The sequence below is a fragment of the Pseudonaja textilis genome, chromosome 8 (genome assembly GCF_049901715.1).
Source record: "Pseudonaja textilis isolate UNSWEBS1 chromosome 8, rPseTex1.2, whole genome shotgun sequence".
NCBI lineage: Eukaryota > Metazoa > Chordata > Lepidosauria > Squamata > Elapidae > Pseudonaja > Pseudonaja textilis.
Genome location: NC_141997.1, coordinates 52984264 through 53000401, shown reverse-complemented (window position 1 = coordinate 53000401; position 16138 = coordinate 52984264). Strand labels below are relative to the sequence as shown.

Here is a 16138-nt window from a genome sequence, read left to right as displayed (position 1 = left end):
CATTGATGCCAATTACAAATCATCCTTGATTAAACACAGCCCCATTGTTAATTGCACATTATCCTTGATTACACACTGTCTTCACCCTGTAGACTCACGCCCGGCTCCTCATCCTTTGCACAGAGGCTACTAAGCGAGGCGTCCCTATCCTATGTCTCTGCCTCTGATTCCTTCAGGGAGAATTGCCCCGTTTCCCCCTGCTCTGAATTTAATCCCGTTATTTTCACCCCGGTATTTTTAACCGACGGAAGGAATTTTAAATAATTCTGTCTTGTATCACACCCAATTTTATGTCAGCTGCAGATTTGTCGGGTATTTCTTTACTCCATCATCCAAGCCATTAATAAAAATACAGATGAGGACCAGGCTGGAGGCCAAATCCTGTGGCAGGTCTCCTAGGATGCAGCAGGAACCGTTCGATGAGCGGGTTAGTTATTCGTATCCTCTTTATTATTTTTGTAAATACGGAACTTAATTGGGTTTAAATGGGGGGGCTGTGCTGAGATGGGAACCTCACCAGTAAGGGGCTAGTGCTTGACTTTGGAGGCTTCAAGGCCTGACTAGAGGCCAGCTGAGGCGGCGAGGCCCTGGGGCGACTGGGCCACCAAGCATGGGGGGTGGGGTGTTTCACGCTTTTCCCGGGAGGGCCGGGTCAGGTCCAGAAGGCAGGCGCCCATTCTCCAGGCGAAGACCTGGCCCACCAACTGGCCGGGAGGGGGGGGTGTCCAAGAGACCACACTTCCCTGGGGGGTGCCATTTGTGGGCTGAAAGGACCCCCTCTGCCTTTCGCCTTTGCAATTGTTCTCTTTAACTTTGTTAAAACTGTTTTCTGACTTGGCTTTTCAGCTGTAGCTATGTATAACTTTACTATTTTATCTGTAAACCACCCAGATGGTCAATATAGAAATTTTATGAAAATACGAATGGAAAGGAAGCCCCAGGAGAAAGTGAGTCGGGGAACAGCCAGGCGCCTCCCTCGGCCTTCCTCAGCTGGGGGCCTGCAACCCCCTCCGGTTGTGAAGGCTCCCGGCTTCCCGTTCACCCCTTTTGCAAACGCTCGGTGGCTTAGCCAAGTCTTCTCTTCAGGAAACCCCGGCTATTATTCCCAACGCCCCCAGCTGCACGGAGACGGATAATCTGTCCTGTCCTTCGAAGTCGCTCTCCCCTCCGTCCCAAGGAATCTCACCGGCAGCGTTAATGGCAGGGATAATAAAAGGGCTTCTGGGCTGGGCCTCCGTCGCTTCATCCTCACATCCCGGACGTAAACTGTTTCAACTCCTTCCCTCAAAACGACACTATAGAGCCCTGCACACCAGAACAACCAGACACGAGGGGAGTTTTCCCCCGAAGGCCATCCCTCTGCTAAAGAAATAATTCCCCCAACACTGTTCAACTATTTACAAAGTGTACGCTACTATTACTGTTAATCTTCTCACCACTCCGTATCACCCATCCCCTCCCACTTGACTGTTTCCTAGTAGGATTTGATTGTTGATTGTACCCGATGACTCTCATTAACTGTTGTACGTTACGATTCTTGATTCTTAATGAACGTGTCTTTTCTTTTATGTACACTGAGAGCATTTGCACCAAGACAAATTCCTTGTGTGTGCAATCACCCTTGGCCAATAAAGAACTCTTATCTATCTTCTATCTATCTGCCCAGCACAGAAACGCCCTCGTGGGCTGCCTACAGAGGCTGCTGGTAGAAAGCAACCTGGTTTTTGAGGTTCCCTCTGGCAAAGGCCGCCTCTTGTAGAAAAAAAAGGAGATCCTTCTACAGTAAATAAGACTCGATCTTTACGGTGATACTCAATGTGCCCATGAGGCCCCGCCTTCCACCTCCACCCAGGGCCACCCAGGGCATCACTGTGGCCCTCCCGCCTGGCAGCCGCAGGACTCCAGACAGGGCAGAGCAGGGCCATTCAACCCCAGCAAGGCGGGAGGGAGGCCTCTGGCTTCTAGCCCTCGCCCCCTTCCCGAGGATTTTCCGTCTCTTGTCCTGCAGGAGGCGGCCTGACAGAGCTGGGGTGCAATTCAGGGGTTCCGTTGGAAAAATCGCCCCCCGGGAGCCCCTGCAGCGCTTCGCATCGCCTGCCAACCCTGCGGAAGCCCCTCACCCTGGGGGCAGAGAAGACCTGTCCCCCGGAGGGCCCTGAAGCTGCGGCCCTGGCCTGAGACTGGGAGCCCCCGCTGGGGCGAGGGAGGCCCCCAGGAGGGCATTGTTTCTGCTGCCTTGAACCTCCCTCCGCTGCTGCCAGCCGCCTCTCTGGCTGCCGAGGTCTTGCAGGCCACCCGCCTGCTTGCGCCATGCGGCCACACAGAGTGAACAACCGAGCCCAGCAAGGCAAAAGCTTTGGCAAGGAGAGGCCTCCGCCATACAGGAGCCGGCGGCAACCCTTCCCACGCCTGAGCAGATTCGGGGGCTTGGATCATGAGGGGCCACACCTGAGCAGGTGGGGAAAGGGCCAAGAGAAACTACAAGCCGCAGAAGAGGTCCATTCTAGCCAGCGGGAAAGGGTTCCTCCTGCTCTTCACAACTGCGTTCTTCTTACAATCAGGACAAACTCCTACGGAAACTCAGAGTCTCGCAGGTCAGGAGTCCCAAAACACTGAGAAGTCTGCGGTTATTACCCTTTCTAGGCCAAACCAGGCGACGGGACCTTGGACTTCCCACTTGGCTTCTCTAGGGCCGGAATTCCTGGCGTGCAGGTAACACCCTTATGAGACGCCAGAGTTTCTCCGCTCCGAAGGCAATTCGTTCTTACAAAGGCTGTGGATGTACGTGGCTAATCCCTGGGATGCTACTTTCAGGTATTTTCTATTTAGGCACACCGTTCCCACTTTCCAAATTTTATTGCATGATTTACCAGAAAGCTTGCTAGAAATCCACTTTAAGATCCACTTTAATTCTCCCTTAGATAGGGAAAATGTCCGGCTGGTCCCTGTTCCTGCTGTCTAAGGTTGGTGGCGCCCTCTGTGTAGTAGGAGAGGACACCCGGGGGTCCCAAGACAAAACCGGCTGCTGAAAAGCCCCAGCAGGGGAGAGTCAGGTAAACTCTGGTTTGAGCGTCCAAAGCCCTTCGCCGCCCGACTGCCTGTGGAAAGTGCAGAGGTTCCTCAGGAGTTCCCGGAAGGTGCAGCACTGCTCCGTGGTCAGCTTGGACCCAAATTCCTGCAGGATTTCCCGAGTGCTGGCCTGACCCGGCAGCTGCGCCTGGAAAGCCATGAAGTGCCGGATATCTGAGAGCAGCTCGTCGTGCCGCTCTGTGACCGCAGGGGGGCCAGGGATGCCATGCTCAAAGCTCCCCACCGCTGGATCCTCCCTCTGCTGCTGGGATCCCGTCAGGTGGTTCCTCTCCCTCATTCTGGCCAGCAACGAAGACGAGTCCAGGGCGCTTGAAGAGGCCTCTCCGTCGAAGTGAGACCCTCTGCCACCGGCAGGCTCGCCTCGCTCTTTCTCCCCCTCCTGCAGAAAGAAACCAAAATGGTGGGAGGAATTCTCGCCTCAAGAGAAAACCGTTCTTAAAGTTCTTTTTTCCCCCCCTGATTTGTGTGATGCCAGTACCCAAAGAGCAATTCCCGCTATAATCCGGGAAAGTATTTTGGGGGGACGGGATCATTATGAATTCTTCTCAAAGCACTTGGCGCATTGACCAATTTATTAAGGAGAATATTGTGTGGGACTTTGGGTTTTGAAACTTGAAACCGGCTTCCAAAAGGTGGTCAAGGTGTGGCGAACCACTTAGGACCTGCCCCTTCTCCTTCGGGGGGGACCTTTTAAACCTGCAGGGCTGTAACCAAGGCACAAGGGTCACGCGAAAGGGGGAAAAAGCACCCCCCCCGTGGACATCCATGACCGAAGAAGCTGTGATCGAGGAGACGTAGCCACATTTACCACAAGGCCCACCGAGGAGGCGGCTTCCACCGAGGAAGCCCAAGAGGAATTGAGGAGAACGGGGCAGGCAAAGTGGGAGGGCCGAGGGGCTTTTGTACGGGCGATGAGAGACTCTCTGGAAGGGGCTTCTTACATTCACGATGAGTTGTTCCTGTTTCAACTTGCACTTTTTCCCTGAAGCTTGATAGGAGGAAGACGATATCGGAAAATTTGGGTTCCTCTTCTGGCCAAATCTGCTTCTGAAATTAACCAGAGAAGTATTCTTCACAGACAGATCGCGCGGCGTCACAAGGCAGGTACGTTTACACACGGACTGATGGTCTTCCAGGGCCAAGTGGCCAAGCAAAGTATGGGGAGGCTGACCCCAGGTGCCCCCCCCCTCCTGCCCCTCCCACCCACAGACCACCACCTTCTTTTCTGCCCACCTCCCGAGGGCCGTTTTTCTCCCTCATTCCCAGGCAGAAATGTACATTTTTATCACTGGGGGTGGGGGGAATTGGGTCTGCCTAACCTAACCAAGGGAAGAACTAGGGGTGGCCTGAAGCGACCTTCCGACACCTGAGGGGCTTCCCCAGAGAGGCGGAAGGGGTCAATCTCTTCTCCAGAGAGCCCCCGAAGGCAGGACAAGCAGCAGCGGGTGGAAACTCAGCCGGGGAGAAGCGACCTGGAACCAAGGAGCAACTTTCTGGCAGGGAGAACGGCTCACCTCCAGGAGTTGTGGGGGGGCTCCAACGCGGGGGACTTTCAAGAAGAGACGGAGGTTCTCCTGCCTGAGCATTCAGGGGGTTGGGCTAGAAGACCTCCAAGGCCCCTTCCAAGTCGGATATTCGGTAACTTATACGTAACACTGACTTGGAACTGGGGATATTTAAGCTTTTGGCAAGCCGGGGTTCTCGTGTCCTATTAACTTAGTCAAGAAATAAGAAGACCTTACCCACCTCAAAAAATGAATGGATGATTATTTTTATTTCGGTCACTGGCCAGAATTTATCTCATAAAATAACGTAAAGATAAAGGAGAAGAAGGAAATTTCTCTTGCCTAACAGCCAAGGAGCATCAGGGTAGCCTGTCCTTCCAACATTTTAGGTTTCCAAGCTCTCTTTTTAGACACTAAAACACAGCATCCGATGCGTCAGCCAGAAGCCTGGATTTGCAGCTGGGCCGGCCGTTCACCTTCCCCCTGCAGGGCCTGGAGAGGCAGCAGGGACCACCCAACGAATGACCCTGCCAGCGGCCCGAGAGGGAGGGCCCTTACCTTAACCGGGTGGGGGCACCGCCTGCCCAAGGAGAAGCAGCTCCCCGGTATCGCTGTCGAGAAGCCTTCAGGGCTCGGAGGGCATCTTGAGCCACGCGATTAGCCTCGGCTTCCACCAGCACGTAATCGGGGCTAGACGCCTCCATGATGGCGTCGTGCTTCATGATGCTGTGTATTCCTGGGAAAGAAAGGGATTCACCTCAACCTCTCCCTCCCTTCCTCCTGAGGTCCTGCAGGCAAAACTCCGGCAACCGGCCGGGAAGCGCTGAGCCAGAGCGGATCTGCCTCAGCTGGCTGCCTCGCTTCCGTTCTGGAAGAGCCGGCCTTGCACGGGGCCTCCTGGAAATACAACTGCTCACTGTCCCAGGCAAAGAAATGTGGGGGATGCCTCTGCCTGTCCCAGCCAATATCTCCTCGGCTGGGGATTCTGGGAGTTGGAAGTCCAGACTTCTTCAGGGGCCACGGTTGAGAAACCCTGGTTACACAATGAACCCCGGTGACTGGGCGCATATCGGACTGATTCACCGTTACAGAGAGGGCATCCGTTTCCCCCGACGGGTGGGAGAGGTTTCAGCGTTGGCATTAATGGCCGGCTCATTCCAACAAATCCCACTGTCCGGGGCCAGGAGGCTCCTGGGGGAACTGGCAGAGGTGGTTCCACCGCTGCTGCTGCTGTCCGTAGTTGTGCCATTTTTTGGGGGGGGGAGGGGGGGAGAGACAGGGCCCTTTCCCCCTTCCAAGCGGGGAAGAGGCAGGAGCTGCTGGGGAAGGAGAGGAGCCGCCCGCCTGAAGCCCGTGCTGCAGAAGGCCCTCCGAAAGACTGAGGGCTTCTTCTGTGACGCAACCCCCCCAAGCCAGGCACGGATCGGGTGATGTCCAGTGGGCAGGCGATTGGATAGCCGGGATGGATAAAGTCTGCATAAAAGGCCCAGTTGCCCGAGGCGGGAAAAGCATTCCGATAAAAACTCTCTAAAAGAGCAGTTTACATGTGCGACATTAGCTCAATTTGGACTTCCTAAAGGATTTTATCAAAAGGAGACCAGATCTTGCACCTGGTCCCGAAATCTAAAGCAAAGGGGAAGGGTTTCATTTCTTTTCCCTCTTACTGACGATATACCTTAAACAAGGACGTCTACTTTCTCCCTTTGATTTTTAAAAATATTTTAGAACCCTCCCTCCTTGCTACTTGGACAGACTCCTGTCTGGAGGTTTCTCCCTTGTCACTGGAATATAAATTGGAATTGGGGGTGACTATCTCCTCGTGCAAGTTGGCCCTGAAGCAAGCGCCTCCTTCCCACCCAAAGAGAGCGGGGGAATGCGGGTGAGTTTTCTAAGGTGGCAAAACTCCAGGCCGGCATGGGAGGGTTTCCTTCAGCTCTGACTGGAGCGGTGACAGCAGCAGAGGAAACGATTCTGTAGGGAAAACCTCACAGGGTTGTTGTTGTTGGGGCGGGTGGGTGGGGGAATAGGAGGAAGGCAAAACATACTGAACAAACAGGCACGAAGGCAGCCGGACTAGAATAAGGTCCCTGCTCGGCCTGCATCTATCGGCAACCATTTTTATAGAAATTTAAATGGATCTGTCACATGGGGAAATATTTTTAAACAACAGGAAGAAAGTTACCTGATTTTTTGAAAAGCTTCTCCAAAACGTAATCGTCGCTCTTCGTGGGCTCTTGCGGCTCCTCCCGGTCTCCCTTCTGGTACTTTCTCTGCTTCACCAGGTGAGGAACTGCCACCCCCTCAAACCTGGCATCTCGGGAGCGCCTGGGCCTCTTCCCTCGGCCCTCGCCAGCCTCCGGGGCAGAAGCGGGCTCCCTGGGAGGAGTGAGCCGCCCACGTCCCCTGGCAGCCGGCCTCTCCGGGCTGATCCCGCCTGGGCCGGCTGGCATCGCCCGGCCTTCCCCCTCACCCGGCTGTGGCCAGGGCTCCCCAGCCGACCCGGAAGGCTCCTCCCCGGCCGCCCTCAGGAACTGACTCTGAGCGGGAACGGGGGGGCTTTGGGCAGCAGGGCCTTTGGGAAGGGGGCGAGGGGGTGGCTCTGCGCTTCCCTCGGCCGGCTCCCCTGCCGCAAGGGCCGCCTTTTCATCTTGTTTTGCTCCGAAGAAATCCGTCAGCTTCGCATGGCGCCTTTGGGAAGATTCAGCCATGTTGGCACTGCGACGCTTCAACGGCCGCTTTGGGGCTGGGACATCAGAACCGGTTCCTGAAACCCATCGTCCCACAAACCGTCACCGCCTTTCTGCACCCGCCCCTCTCCGCCCGTTGGACTCGCCGCCCCTCCCCTGGCGCACCTGCAAAGATGGCGCTGGTCTCGGTCCCCTGGGCTCCATCCGGAGTGCTGAGGGTGAAGAGCTCGTAGAGGTCGTTGGATTTGAAGAAGCGCCTCTGCTTTGGGTCCTTCAGGATTCGGTTGGTCAGGAACTGCTTGAATATTTGCCTGGGAAAATGACGCTTGGTGATGAGGAACGGCCCCTGGTTCCTGCTCTGTCTAATCTCTCTCTCTCTCTCACACACACACATGGACAGTTCCACTCCGCCTAAAGACCTCAAGGCTTAGAAAACGTTTAAGGAATCCGTGGAACAGAATACATAATTTCAGTCAAAGTGACCACCTGTTGCTGTGCTTAAATTCAGAGTTACCCTCCGTTTTCAATCACCGGTTTTCATCGACCGCAACGTAACTCAGAAAGGCGATGCGATGGCAACCAATGGGATCCGTTACCGAGCCCTCGATCCTCCCTGCCAAGGAAGGCAGAGGAGGCCCAAGGGAAGAAAAGCAGCCGGGTCCAGATCCCCAAAGCGACCCCCCCCGGCAGACGGGAGGCCGAGGAGGCCGCCAGCCACCTCCCGCTCACCTGTGGTAAATCTTTTCCTCAATGGTCCCTGCAGTGAGGAGCCGATACACAGTCACGTCTCTGGTCTGGCCGATCCTCCAGGCACGTTCCCGGGCCTAAAACACCAAGGCCGGCTTTGCTTTCCAGGCGGCCCAGGAGGACGAGGGGGGCAGCCGCTGGGGTTCAACGCTCTGGAGGCTCCTCCCCACTTCCTCTGGGTGGCCCTCCAGCCCTCGGAAAGCTTGCTCTCCGGCTAACCTCCCTCCAAAGCGCCACCTCTTTCCCAGGGCGCAGAGCAGGCGAAGGGCCGCTTTCCCCCTGGGAGTAAGACTGGGGGGGTGGCTCCCTGCAAGCCCCCTCCCCCGAGCCCGCTCCAGGGAAAGGGGGAGACCAGGCCCCCTCCAGGCAAGCAGCCCCCGGACTCAGTGGGACCCACCTGAGTGTCTGTGCTGGGGTTCCAGTCAGGGTCGTAGATGATCACCCGGTCTGCGCCTGTCAGGTTGATCCCAAGCCCACCAACTCGAGTAGTAAGGAGAAAGACAAATATGGAGACATCCTGTGGTGATTCGCAAGACAAAGCATCCTTAGGAGACGTTTTCAAAGATCCCCCTCCCCGCTGTCTTTCCAGGGATGGAGGGCCGGCCTTCCTTCCTTTCCTAAATTGGGAGACGGGGGCAACAACGCCGCCACCGGTCCCGGGCCCTGTCAATCCATTGCCCCCTGTTCCGGCCCTGTGAACCCCTTAGAGGGGCCTGTGAAGCGGCGTCCAAGTCCACGGGCTCTCGCTAGAGAGGATGACCCAGAGGAGGAAACCCAGAGCGTTCCCTGGAAGAGGGACCCGCGTTGGGGGCATTTGGAGTGAAAACGGAACCAGCAAATCTCCCAGCTCTGAGCATCCAGCTGGCTGGGCTCGCTTGTGGCTAACCCTGACCAAACCCCTGCGCCACGCCGGCTGAGGGCCGGGCCTCTCAGGCCTTGCCACCATGCGCCCCTCACCTCATTGAACCTCGCAATCAGAGGCTGCCTCGAGGCCACCGTGGTGGTGCCGTCCATTTTGAGGTAGGAGTAGCTTCTTTGCTTTAAAAACACTTCAAGGATGTGCAGCATCTGCAGCATTGACGGGGGAGAAACCCCACGGGGGCCTCGGATTACGACCTCTAGCAGCAGCCCAGAGGGCAGGAAGCGGGTCTGGCCTTCGTTTCCCAAAAGGCAGCCAAGGGTGAGCCCAGAAGCCCCAGGAAGCCAAGCCGCCTCTGGCATAGGAGGTGCCTCCTGGGGGCCACGCCCCACTCCCCCCAATGGCGAGGGGGGGCTTGTCTCAGAGGCTGACCTGCCTGGACTGGGTGAAGAGGAGCACCCGGTGGCCCTGCTTGTGCCAGATTTTCAGCAGGGACTCCACAACGATCAGTTTCCCAGAGCGCTTCCAGAATCCAAAGCGGTCTTCTTCTTGTAAGTCTCCCTCGGGGGTCCCCTTCAGAATCTTAGGGCCACCGGAGAAGATGTCTGGGTGGTTGCACAATTTTCTTAGGGCTATGAGCCCTGGGAAAATCTGCAGGGAAAACACAGGCGGACAAAGTCCTGTTCCAAAGCCGACTGACAGGTAATGATTCCCCAAACAAGTTCTCCTCAGAGCCCCAAGAGACAGGTGGGGGTTACCTGTGGGGTTCCACCTCAGTATCAGAACGTTGCCCACCGAAGGGAGGTCATACCTGGAGGGCAAAGTCAGCAGGGGGAGAATCCTGTCTCCTGTGCAGAGGCTCTCCGGAAGTTCCGGACACCTAAAAACTCAGACCCTGCCCCCGCCCCCACCCCCCGGGAGGTTGGGAAACGTGCCTGGATGGCGCCCCCTCAGAGCCAGTCGGCCTCTGGATTGACAGCCCCGCTCCTGCCTTGCTGGTTATCCGCCTTAACTTTCTCCTTCTCCCCTTCCAGATATTCACCGCCTCAGTTTGGAAGGAGACGGGCAGTGGGGCATCGCTGTCGTGTGACGGGCAGTGCCTCCCACGTGGCCGGGTTCCCCAGTTACACCTTCATATAGGTGTGGTTTCAAGCGGGGGAGGGGGGGGATTGGAGCCCTTTGATCCCTGATATCGGAGCTCAAGCGTCCCGAGGGAAAATGAGCGGCATTTTCACTCGGGAAGGAGGGACATCTCCTTCCTTCCTTCCTTCCTTCCTTCCTAGATTGAGAGGGACACTCCAGAGCCCTTCCAAGAGACGGAGGAGGACCAAGGCCACGTATCCACAAATCCCGCTGGAGGTTATCGGGGAGAGCAACCCATTCGTGCCCCAGAATGGACAGAAAGGTACAGTGAGGGGGGTTAGTCTAAATTGGTTCAATTTTCTCTTTCTTCAATCGCCTGCCTTCCATTTATTCTACTGCACATGGCAAAAATATTAGCCCTTTTCTTTGGGTAGCCTCTCCAATGCATTAATTTGCTGCATGTACCTGCATTTCTCTATTGAGAATCTGATAGACTTCTTTGGAATCAATAAACTTTTTGTAAAGTTGCAGCTGCTCAGCCGTCAAGCGACAAAACAAGACCTAAACAAGAGACATTGAAGAAATTACTATACTCGCCTCGTAGCGTAAGCCCACACTAGAAAGCAATGAAACCACCAATTCACGTCTTCTTCTCCCCAAGAGTTTACCACGCGTGGCTTTCGTGACTGGGACCGGCACCTCCGCGGTGCCAATCTCCAAACCCCTTGGCCTGCCGAGGAGAACTCGCGACGTGTGTGTCAGGCCCATCTCAGGCAGCAGGGAATCCCACTTGACCTGCCAGCCTGGCTTTTAATTAATTCCAGTTTGTGAGATGGGTCCTCCTGCCTGTGGATATCGGAGGGCTCTACCCCAAGCAATAGGGCAACCCCCGACCTGGAGGTGCCACTCGCCAATACCACCCCACACGCCTCAGCCTTCGGGGCACCGGGATTTCAATTTTAACTTACGTTTTTAAAGTTAACTACCGTAAGTTTAAGTATTCGCTGGAAGCAGGTTATAAAAGGAACAGATTTCTTCTCTCATAACGTAACCCTTGATAGGCATTCATTATGCACTCGAAATTTTCTCTGATATTTGGCAGCAGGTTGTAAATGAGTGAAAACAATATATCAGAAAATTGTTTTTTGTGTTTTATGAAGTAAGCTACCCAGAGGACCTGCTGAGGTGAACAATTATAGAAATCAAAGAAAGAAAGAAAGCCTCTATTTTCAGATTTCTTGGGAGGTGTTTGCAAAATAATTCATGTCATATAATCAACAAACGCTGCTGCAGGTTGTAATTCGGCGCCACCTGTGAGCACAGCTCAGGAGGCTTCTGAGGGGCCCCCGTGGCTAAATCGCTGGGATCTCCTCCGATTAAAGACTCACTGCCAGGATTTCTATCCACTTGAACAAGGGTCAACCTGCCTGCAAGAGACCTGACCTGACTTTATCCCCAACTTTAAGGGCTATTAATGTTTTATTCTGCTAGGCCAGAAGTGGATTCGAAGGTGACCCCGGACCCCACGGAAGGGAGAGGTGGTGTGTGTGTCCACAGGCACTTTTCTCCCTGGGAAGCTCAAAGCCTTGTTTCATGTTGACAAGTAAACAGGGAAATTGTACAAAATTAAAGGTACCTGCTCATTTTTATCCGGCAAGGAGAGGCTCATCTGAACATCTGCCTTCATTCTGCGCAGCAGGTAGGGGTTAATCGTATCCCGTAAAATGCAGGCACACTTATAGGCAGTTTTCACCTTTGAGGGGGGGAAAAATGCCAGTGACTTTACGAAGTGTTTTCCTTTTCGATTCCAGCATGGGGACGATGGGGGGATATATGGATAAAAGAAACAGGGAAGGATAACGCACACCCCCAAAAAAGCAAGGAAGGTCCCTAGGGGAGTGACTTCCCGGCTTCCAGGAACGCCATAACCGCCGCCTCCAACCCCTCCCTCCGCCCGGCCTCCTGGCAGAGTTCCCTTCTTCCCGAAAACAAGACACTTCCGCCAACACACCCCGAAATCAGCAGGGCCTTCTTGTGCCTCTTGCCAGCAAAAAGCCGAGGGAGGGGGGAGGGCGGTTGGAGGGCTTGGGGACCCTCCTGGTCGTTACCTGGACCGGAGAGGCGTTGGAATAGCCCCCCATGGTTATGGGGACGGAGAACTGCTCCAGGAAGACTGGGAGGGTCCCCAACTTCCCCGGGAACACAAAATCAAAGAGGGACCACAGCTCCTGGAGGTGGTTTTGCAGAGGGGACCCAGACAGGATGATCCGGTGGGGAGTGGAGAACTGCAAGGGGAAGAAGAGGAACGGTGAGGCCCCACGGGAACCAAAGACACAATTCTGCTGGGGTCATGCGACCCGGCCTCTTCACAAGGGCGGCCCGTGTGGGATTTAAAGGGACAAAAATCATCACAACAGCTTTGCAGAATTGCTCCACGGGATTATTCTTTCTGAGATTCTATTTTCCAAATACTCTCAATTCCACTGCCTCCTATGCAATTTCATACATGGCGAATAAGTTTCTCTTAATTTATAGCTGATTTTTAAAAAAATACTCTTTATGCATTAGTAGGGTTGAGATTTAGACCTTCCAAATTCAAAGCATTATTTTTTATGTTATTTAATGAAACCATTTCCTAAAATTCAAATATAATATGTGAAAAGATACAAAGTGAGTTTATCACTGAATTCTCTCTGAATAAAGCAAAATATTTCTTGGAAAAGCTGGGAAAGTCAGCCACTCTCTTTTCCTCCCTCAACCGTCCTCTTTTTAAACAGGAGAACAAATTTGTTCAATGCAAAGAAAGAGCGTCATAAAGGATTTTGTAGAAGTAGCGAAGAGATAAGGATGGAAATCCTGTTGTTGCTGGGTGCACTTTGCAAAAGTTGTAGAGATTATAGAACTCGTTCATTACACTCGTTAACCTCACTAGGGAAATGAACACACCCACTTCACGTAAAACTCCAAGGATATGGGCTACGTATAACCTACACTCTACATATTCTTTGGCTCCGAATTATGTACACAGACATCCAGGTATTATATCAGACCTGGCTTGGATAGTATTTAATGGAAGACGGCTGTCAGGTGGCAAATGACAATCCAAGGCTTTCCCCATCCTTTTTTTCTTTAAGGAATCCCACCTGTTTGCAAGCCAGGGTAACTGCAGCCTTGGGATTCCGAATTTTATGCCCCTCGTCCAGAATCACGTAATGCCAGTTGTACCGCTGAAGATTGTCTTGCAACAAGCGAATGTAAGAATAGGAGGTTATCAAGATTCCATTGCAGGCCACAATTTCACGAATCAGTTTTACCTGCAAAAAGATTATTTTAAGATTATTAAATGGCTCCATGATTTTCTTGCATAGCTAAACAAACTGAACAGCTGCCCTGTATTAAATTAGAAACAAAGTGAGATCTTAAAGAAGAATAAGGATGACAGTGCGGCGATGACACCGCGTGATTACGTGGACCGTAAACCGGCCGTGGACAGGGAATCGGCCGCACAAGGAATCAGGTCACACAAACCGACCTCTTAAATGAAAGGTAGAATGCAGGCCCGCCAGAGGGGATTCTTTAACAAGGTGGCCCTTTGCCAAAGGCTCAGGCTTCAGAGCGGGGGGCCCCTAGGACTCCCAGACCCCACTTCATGGTGGCTGCCGCTGAGCCCAGGGGCCACCGATGCTATCTCTGCACAGGTGGTTTTCCTGCCCAGGTAAAGGGCCTCGCTCGTCTCGCCGCTGGGCTACCACTGGCTGGGTGGGGCCCCCATGCTCCAGCCTTCAAGGCCCTTCTGAATCTGGGGCCTATCTTCCAAAGTGTTGGCAATCCCCCCCCCCCCGTGTCCTCTGCAAATCTGATGAGGAAATTTCCAGGGAGATACTCCAGAGGACACCCAGCACCGCCCCCTCCCCCGTGTGTTACATTCAACTCTGGCTGGGGGATGAATTACGCGCTGCTTCTCAAGCCCCCCCTGGAAGAAGCCGAAAGAAAAGCCGGCAAGGGCAGGACAGAGGACGCCACACAAGGTGAGGCCTGGGGCGTTTTGCAGCAGCTGCTTAGCTTGGTGCGCCTCCTCCCTCGAGTGGGGAGTGGGGGGCCGGCGGCCTTGCATGGCAGAGGCTGGCGAAGGAGCCCCGTGAGTGGCCAACCAAGGGAAGGCTTCTGGGAAAGCAGAAATCTCCACTTACAAGTCATCCCCAGGCACAGAAGAAAACCAGAGCCGTCAATGGAGCAGAAAATGATCCATTTGTGAGGCCCAATTTAAGACAGCCGTAAATGTGCACTCACTTATTTGCCCCTTAAAGACAAATCTCTGCCTCTGTGGACACACAAACGTACACCACGCACACACGGACAGTGCTTTCCACGAATGACTGCGGCCTTTGCCGCAGGTTGTAGGTCTGCTGCCCTTATGTGAACAGGGCCAGAAATGTTGGGAGAAGGGGATTAGCTTTGCCCAAGGGCTGCTTTGGTCAGAGGCTGGGGCGAGTTTTGTGTCCTCGCAGAGCTCTTCTCATTGCGCTTGCTCGCTGCACCCCACAGAGCTCAACGGGAGCTTCCACAGACAGCACCAAAAGCAAAACTAGAAATGGGTCCTCAGGCGGCGACCATTTGGATTCAGGGCTGCGGGGAAACCGCCGGGCCTCCAAACGTATCTACAACTCTGGAAACACCCAGGTTACAAGGAGGAGCCCATTTCAAGAAAAGAGCCCTTATTAGTGCAGCCGCCACGGCTTAAGCCTTCTGGATCCCTTGTAATCCTTCTGGCCGTGTGAACAGGGCGGTCCGAAGACAGCCAGCACCTCCGTAGATCAACCCAAGCTGCCTTGTTGCTCTGACAGGAAGGCCTCCTTCTGCGTCGCCAAATTCCTCCTTTCCCACCGCAAACAAAGCAGGTTGGTTTCTCTCTTAGCAGGTGAGGTTGCAGGAGACAAGACAAAACGGGACTTCAGGCACTAAACACGCCCCGCCCCGACAGGTAGTCCTCGACTTTTGGTTCCTTTCGTGACTGTTGGAGGTTGCCATGGCACCGACAAAAGGGACTGGTGGCTGTTTTCCCATTTCGCAGCCCCCACAGCCCCGCCGGGTCACAGGATCAAAATTCAGGCGCTTGGCAGTTCTGGTTCATAATTATGACGTGTGCTTTACTTAACAACTGTGGCAAGAACGGTCGTCCATTGGGACAAAACGCCCTTAGCAGCAGAAAGCTTGGGCTCAGTCTGTGAGTCAAGGACTATCTGGACTAAACATAAAGATGGCTGAAAACGTAGGTGCCACTACATGCAGGGGCTGGTCTGGAGACCATCTAGTCTGACCCTCTCAGAGACGGCACCCGCGACTCCGTCATCCTTAAGAAAAGGCCGTCCAGCCATTTAGATGCCCTGCCTGCACCTCCTGCTCGTATTACCCTTGAAGGCAGCCGGGCCGGGGGGGGGGATTTGCAGTGCGTGCCCTCCCAAGCAGGCCACTGGCGTGGGGAGCCTCTGGGGCCCTGGACTCCTCCAGCCAGGCTCCTCCGAGGCGGCCCCGGGCCCCTGGCCCAGGGCAGGGCTTCCTCCCTCCCCCTCCCGGCCTCTGGCAGGAGCTGCTGACGTCTCTGCTCAGACCCAAGAAGGAGAAACTGTCTGAGGCGCTTTCAAATTAAAAGCTTGTAGAGCGCGTAACCTCTCCTAGATTTTGCAATTAATAGGGTATGTCTGCAATTATCCTGACTCGAAGAAGCAGGCGGAGGAGGAGGAGGAGGAGGAGGAGGAGGAGGAGGAGGGCTGCCCCACTGTCATTAAAAGATGCTCTGCGGAAGGAAGGGAGGGAGGGAGGGAGGGAGGAAGGAGGGCTGCTGCTCTCGCAGAGGCTCAGGAGACCAAACCCTCCTAGAGGGCAATCAAAGCAGAGGTAGGAAACAGCATCCATAAATCACGCTGTCAGCGCAGGAGGGGAGGGAGGGGGGAGGGGGAGGGAGGAGCAGCCAGGATGGCCCAGTAAAGCCACTCACGGCAGGCAGGCAGGCAGGCGGGCAGGCGCAGCCCAGGCCCACTCTGGCTCCGGGGTTTACCCAAGCTGTAATTAATTAAAATTTCCTTCAAGCCAAAACTTTATTAAAGGAGGAGTTGTGCTGACAAGGAAGGAAGAGACGGGGAGGCCACTCATCACGGCCACTTCTCCCC

At 54.5% G+C, this 16138-nt stretch overlaps 1 protein-coding gene across 2 annotated transcripts in view; it reads right to left on the bottom strand.

Moving 5' to 3' along the window:
• Positions 1–2837: 2837 nt before the first annotated feature.
• ERCC6 (ERCC excision repair 6, chromatin remodeling factor) overlaps positions 2838–16138 on the bottom strand; it is a 32467-nt gene continuing 19166 nt past the window's right edge. The window contains exons 9-22 of one of the 2 annotated variants that reach the window (XM_087938114.1): positions 13115–13285; positions 12080–12256; positions 11608–11724; positions 10437–10532; positions 9321–9539; positions 8987–9097; positions 8427–8546; positions 8012–8106; positions 7448–7593; positions 6994–7359; positions 6778–6945; positions 5154–5331; positions 4032–4137; positions 2838–3469 (exon numbers count right to left, since the gene is read on the bottom strand). In XM_087938114.1, the coding sequence (XP_087794240.1) occupies positions 3050–3469; positions 4032–4137; positions 5154–5331; positions 6778–6945; positions 6994–7359; positions 7448–7593; positions 8012–8106; positions 8427–8546; positions 8987–9097; positions 9321–9539; positions 10437–10532; positions 11608–11724; positions 12080–12256; positions 13115–13285 (2490 nt within the window). In that variant the 3' untranslated portion in view covers positions 2838–3049. Of the gene's footprint in view, positions 3470–4031; positions 4138–5153; positions 5332–6777; positions 7360–7447; positions 7594–8011; positions 8107–8426; positions 8547–8986; positions 9098–9320; positions 9540–10436; positions 10533–11607; positions 11725–12079; positions 12257–13114; positions 13286–16138 lie in introns of both variants that reach the window. The other variant, XM_087938113.1, reaches the window with a different exon arrangement.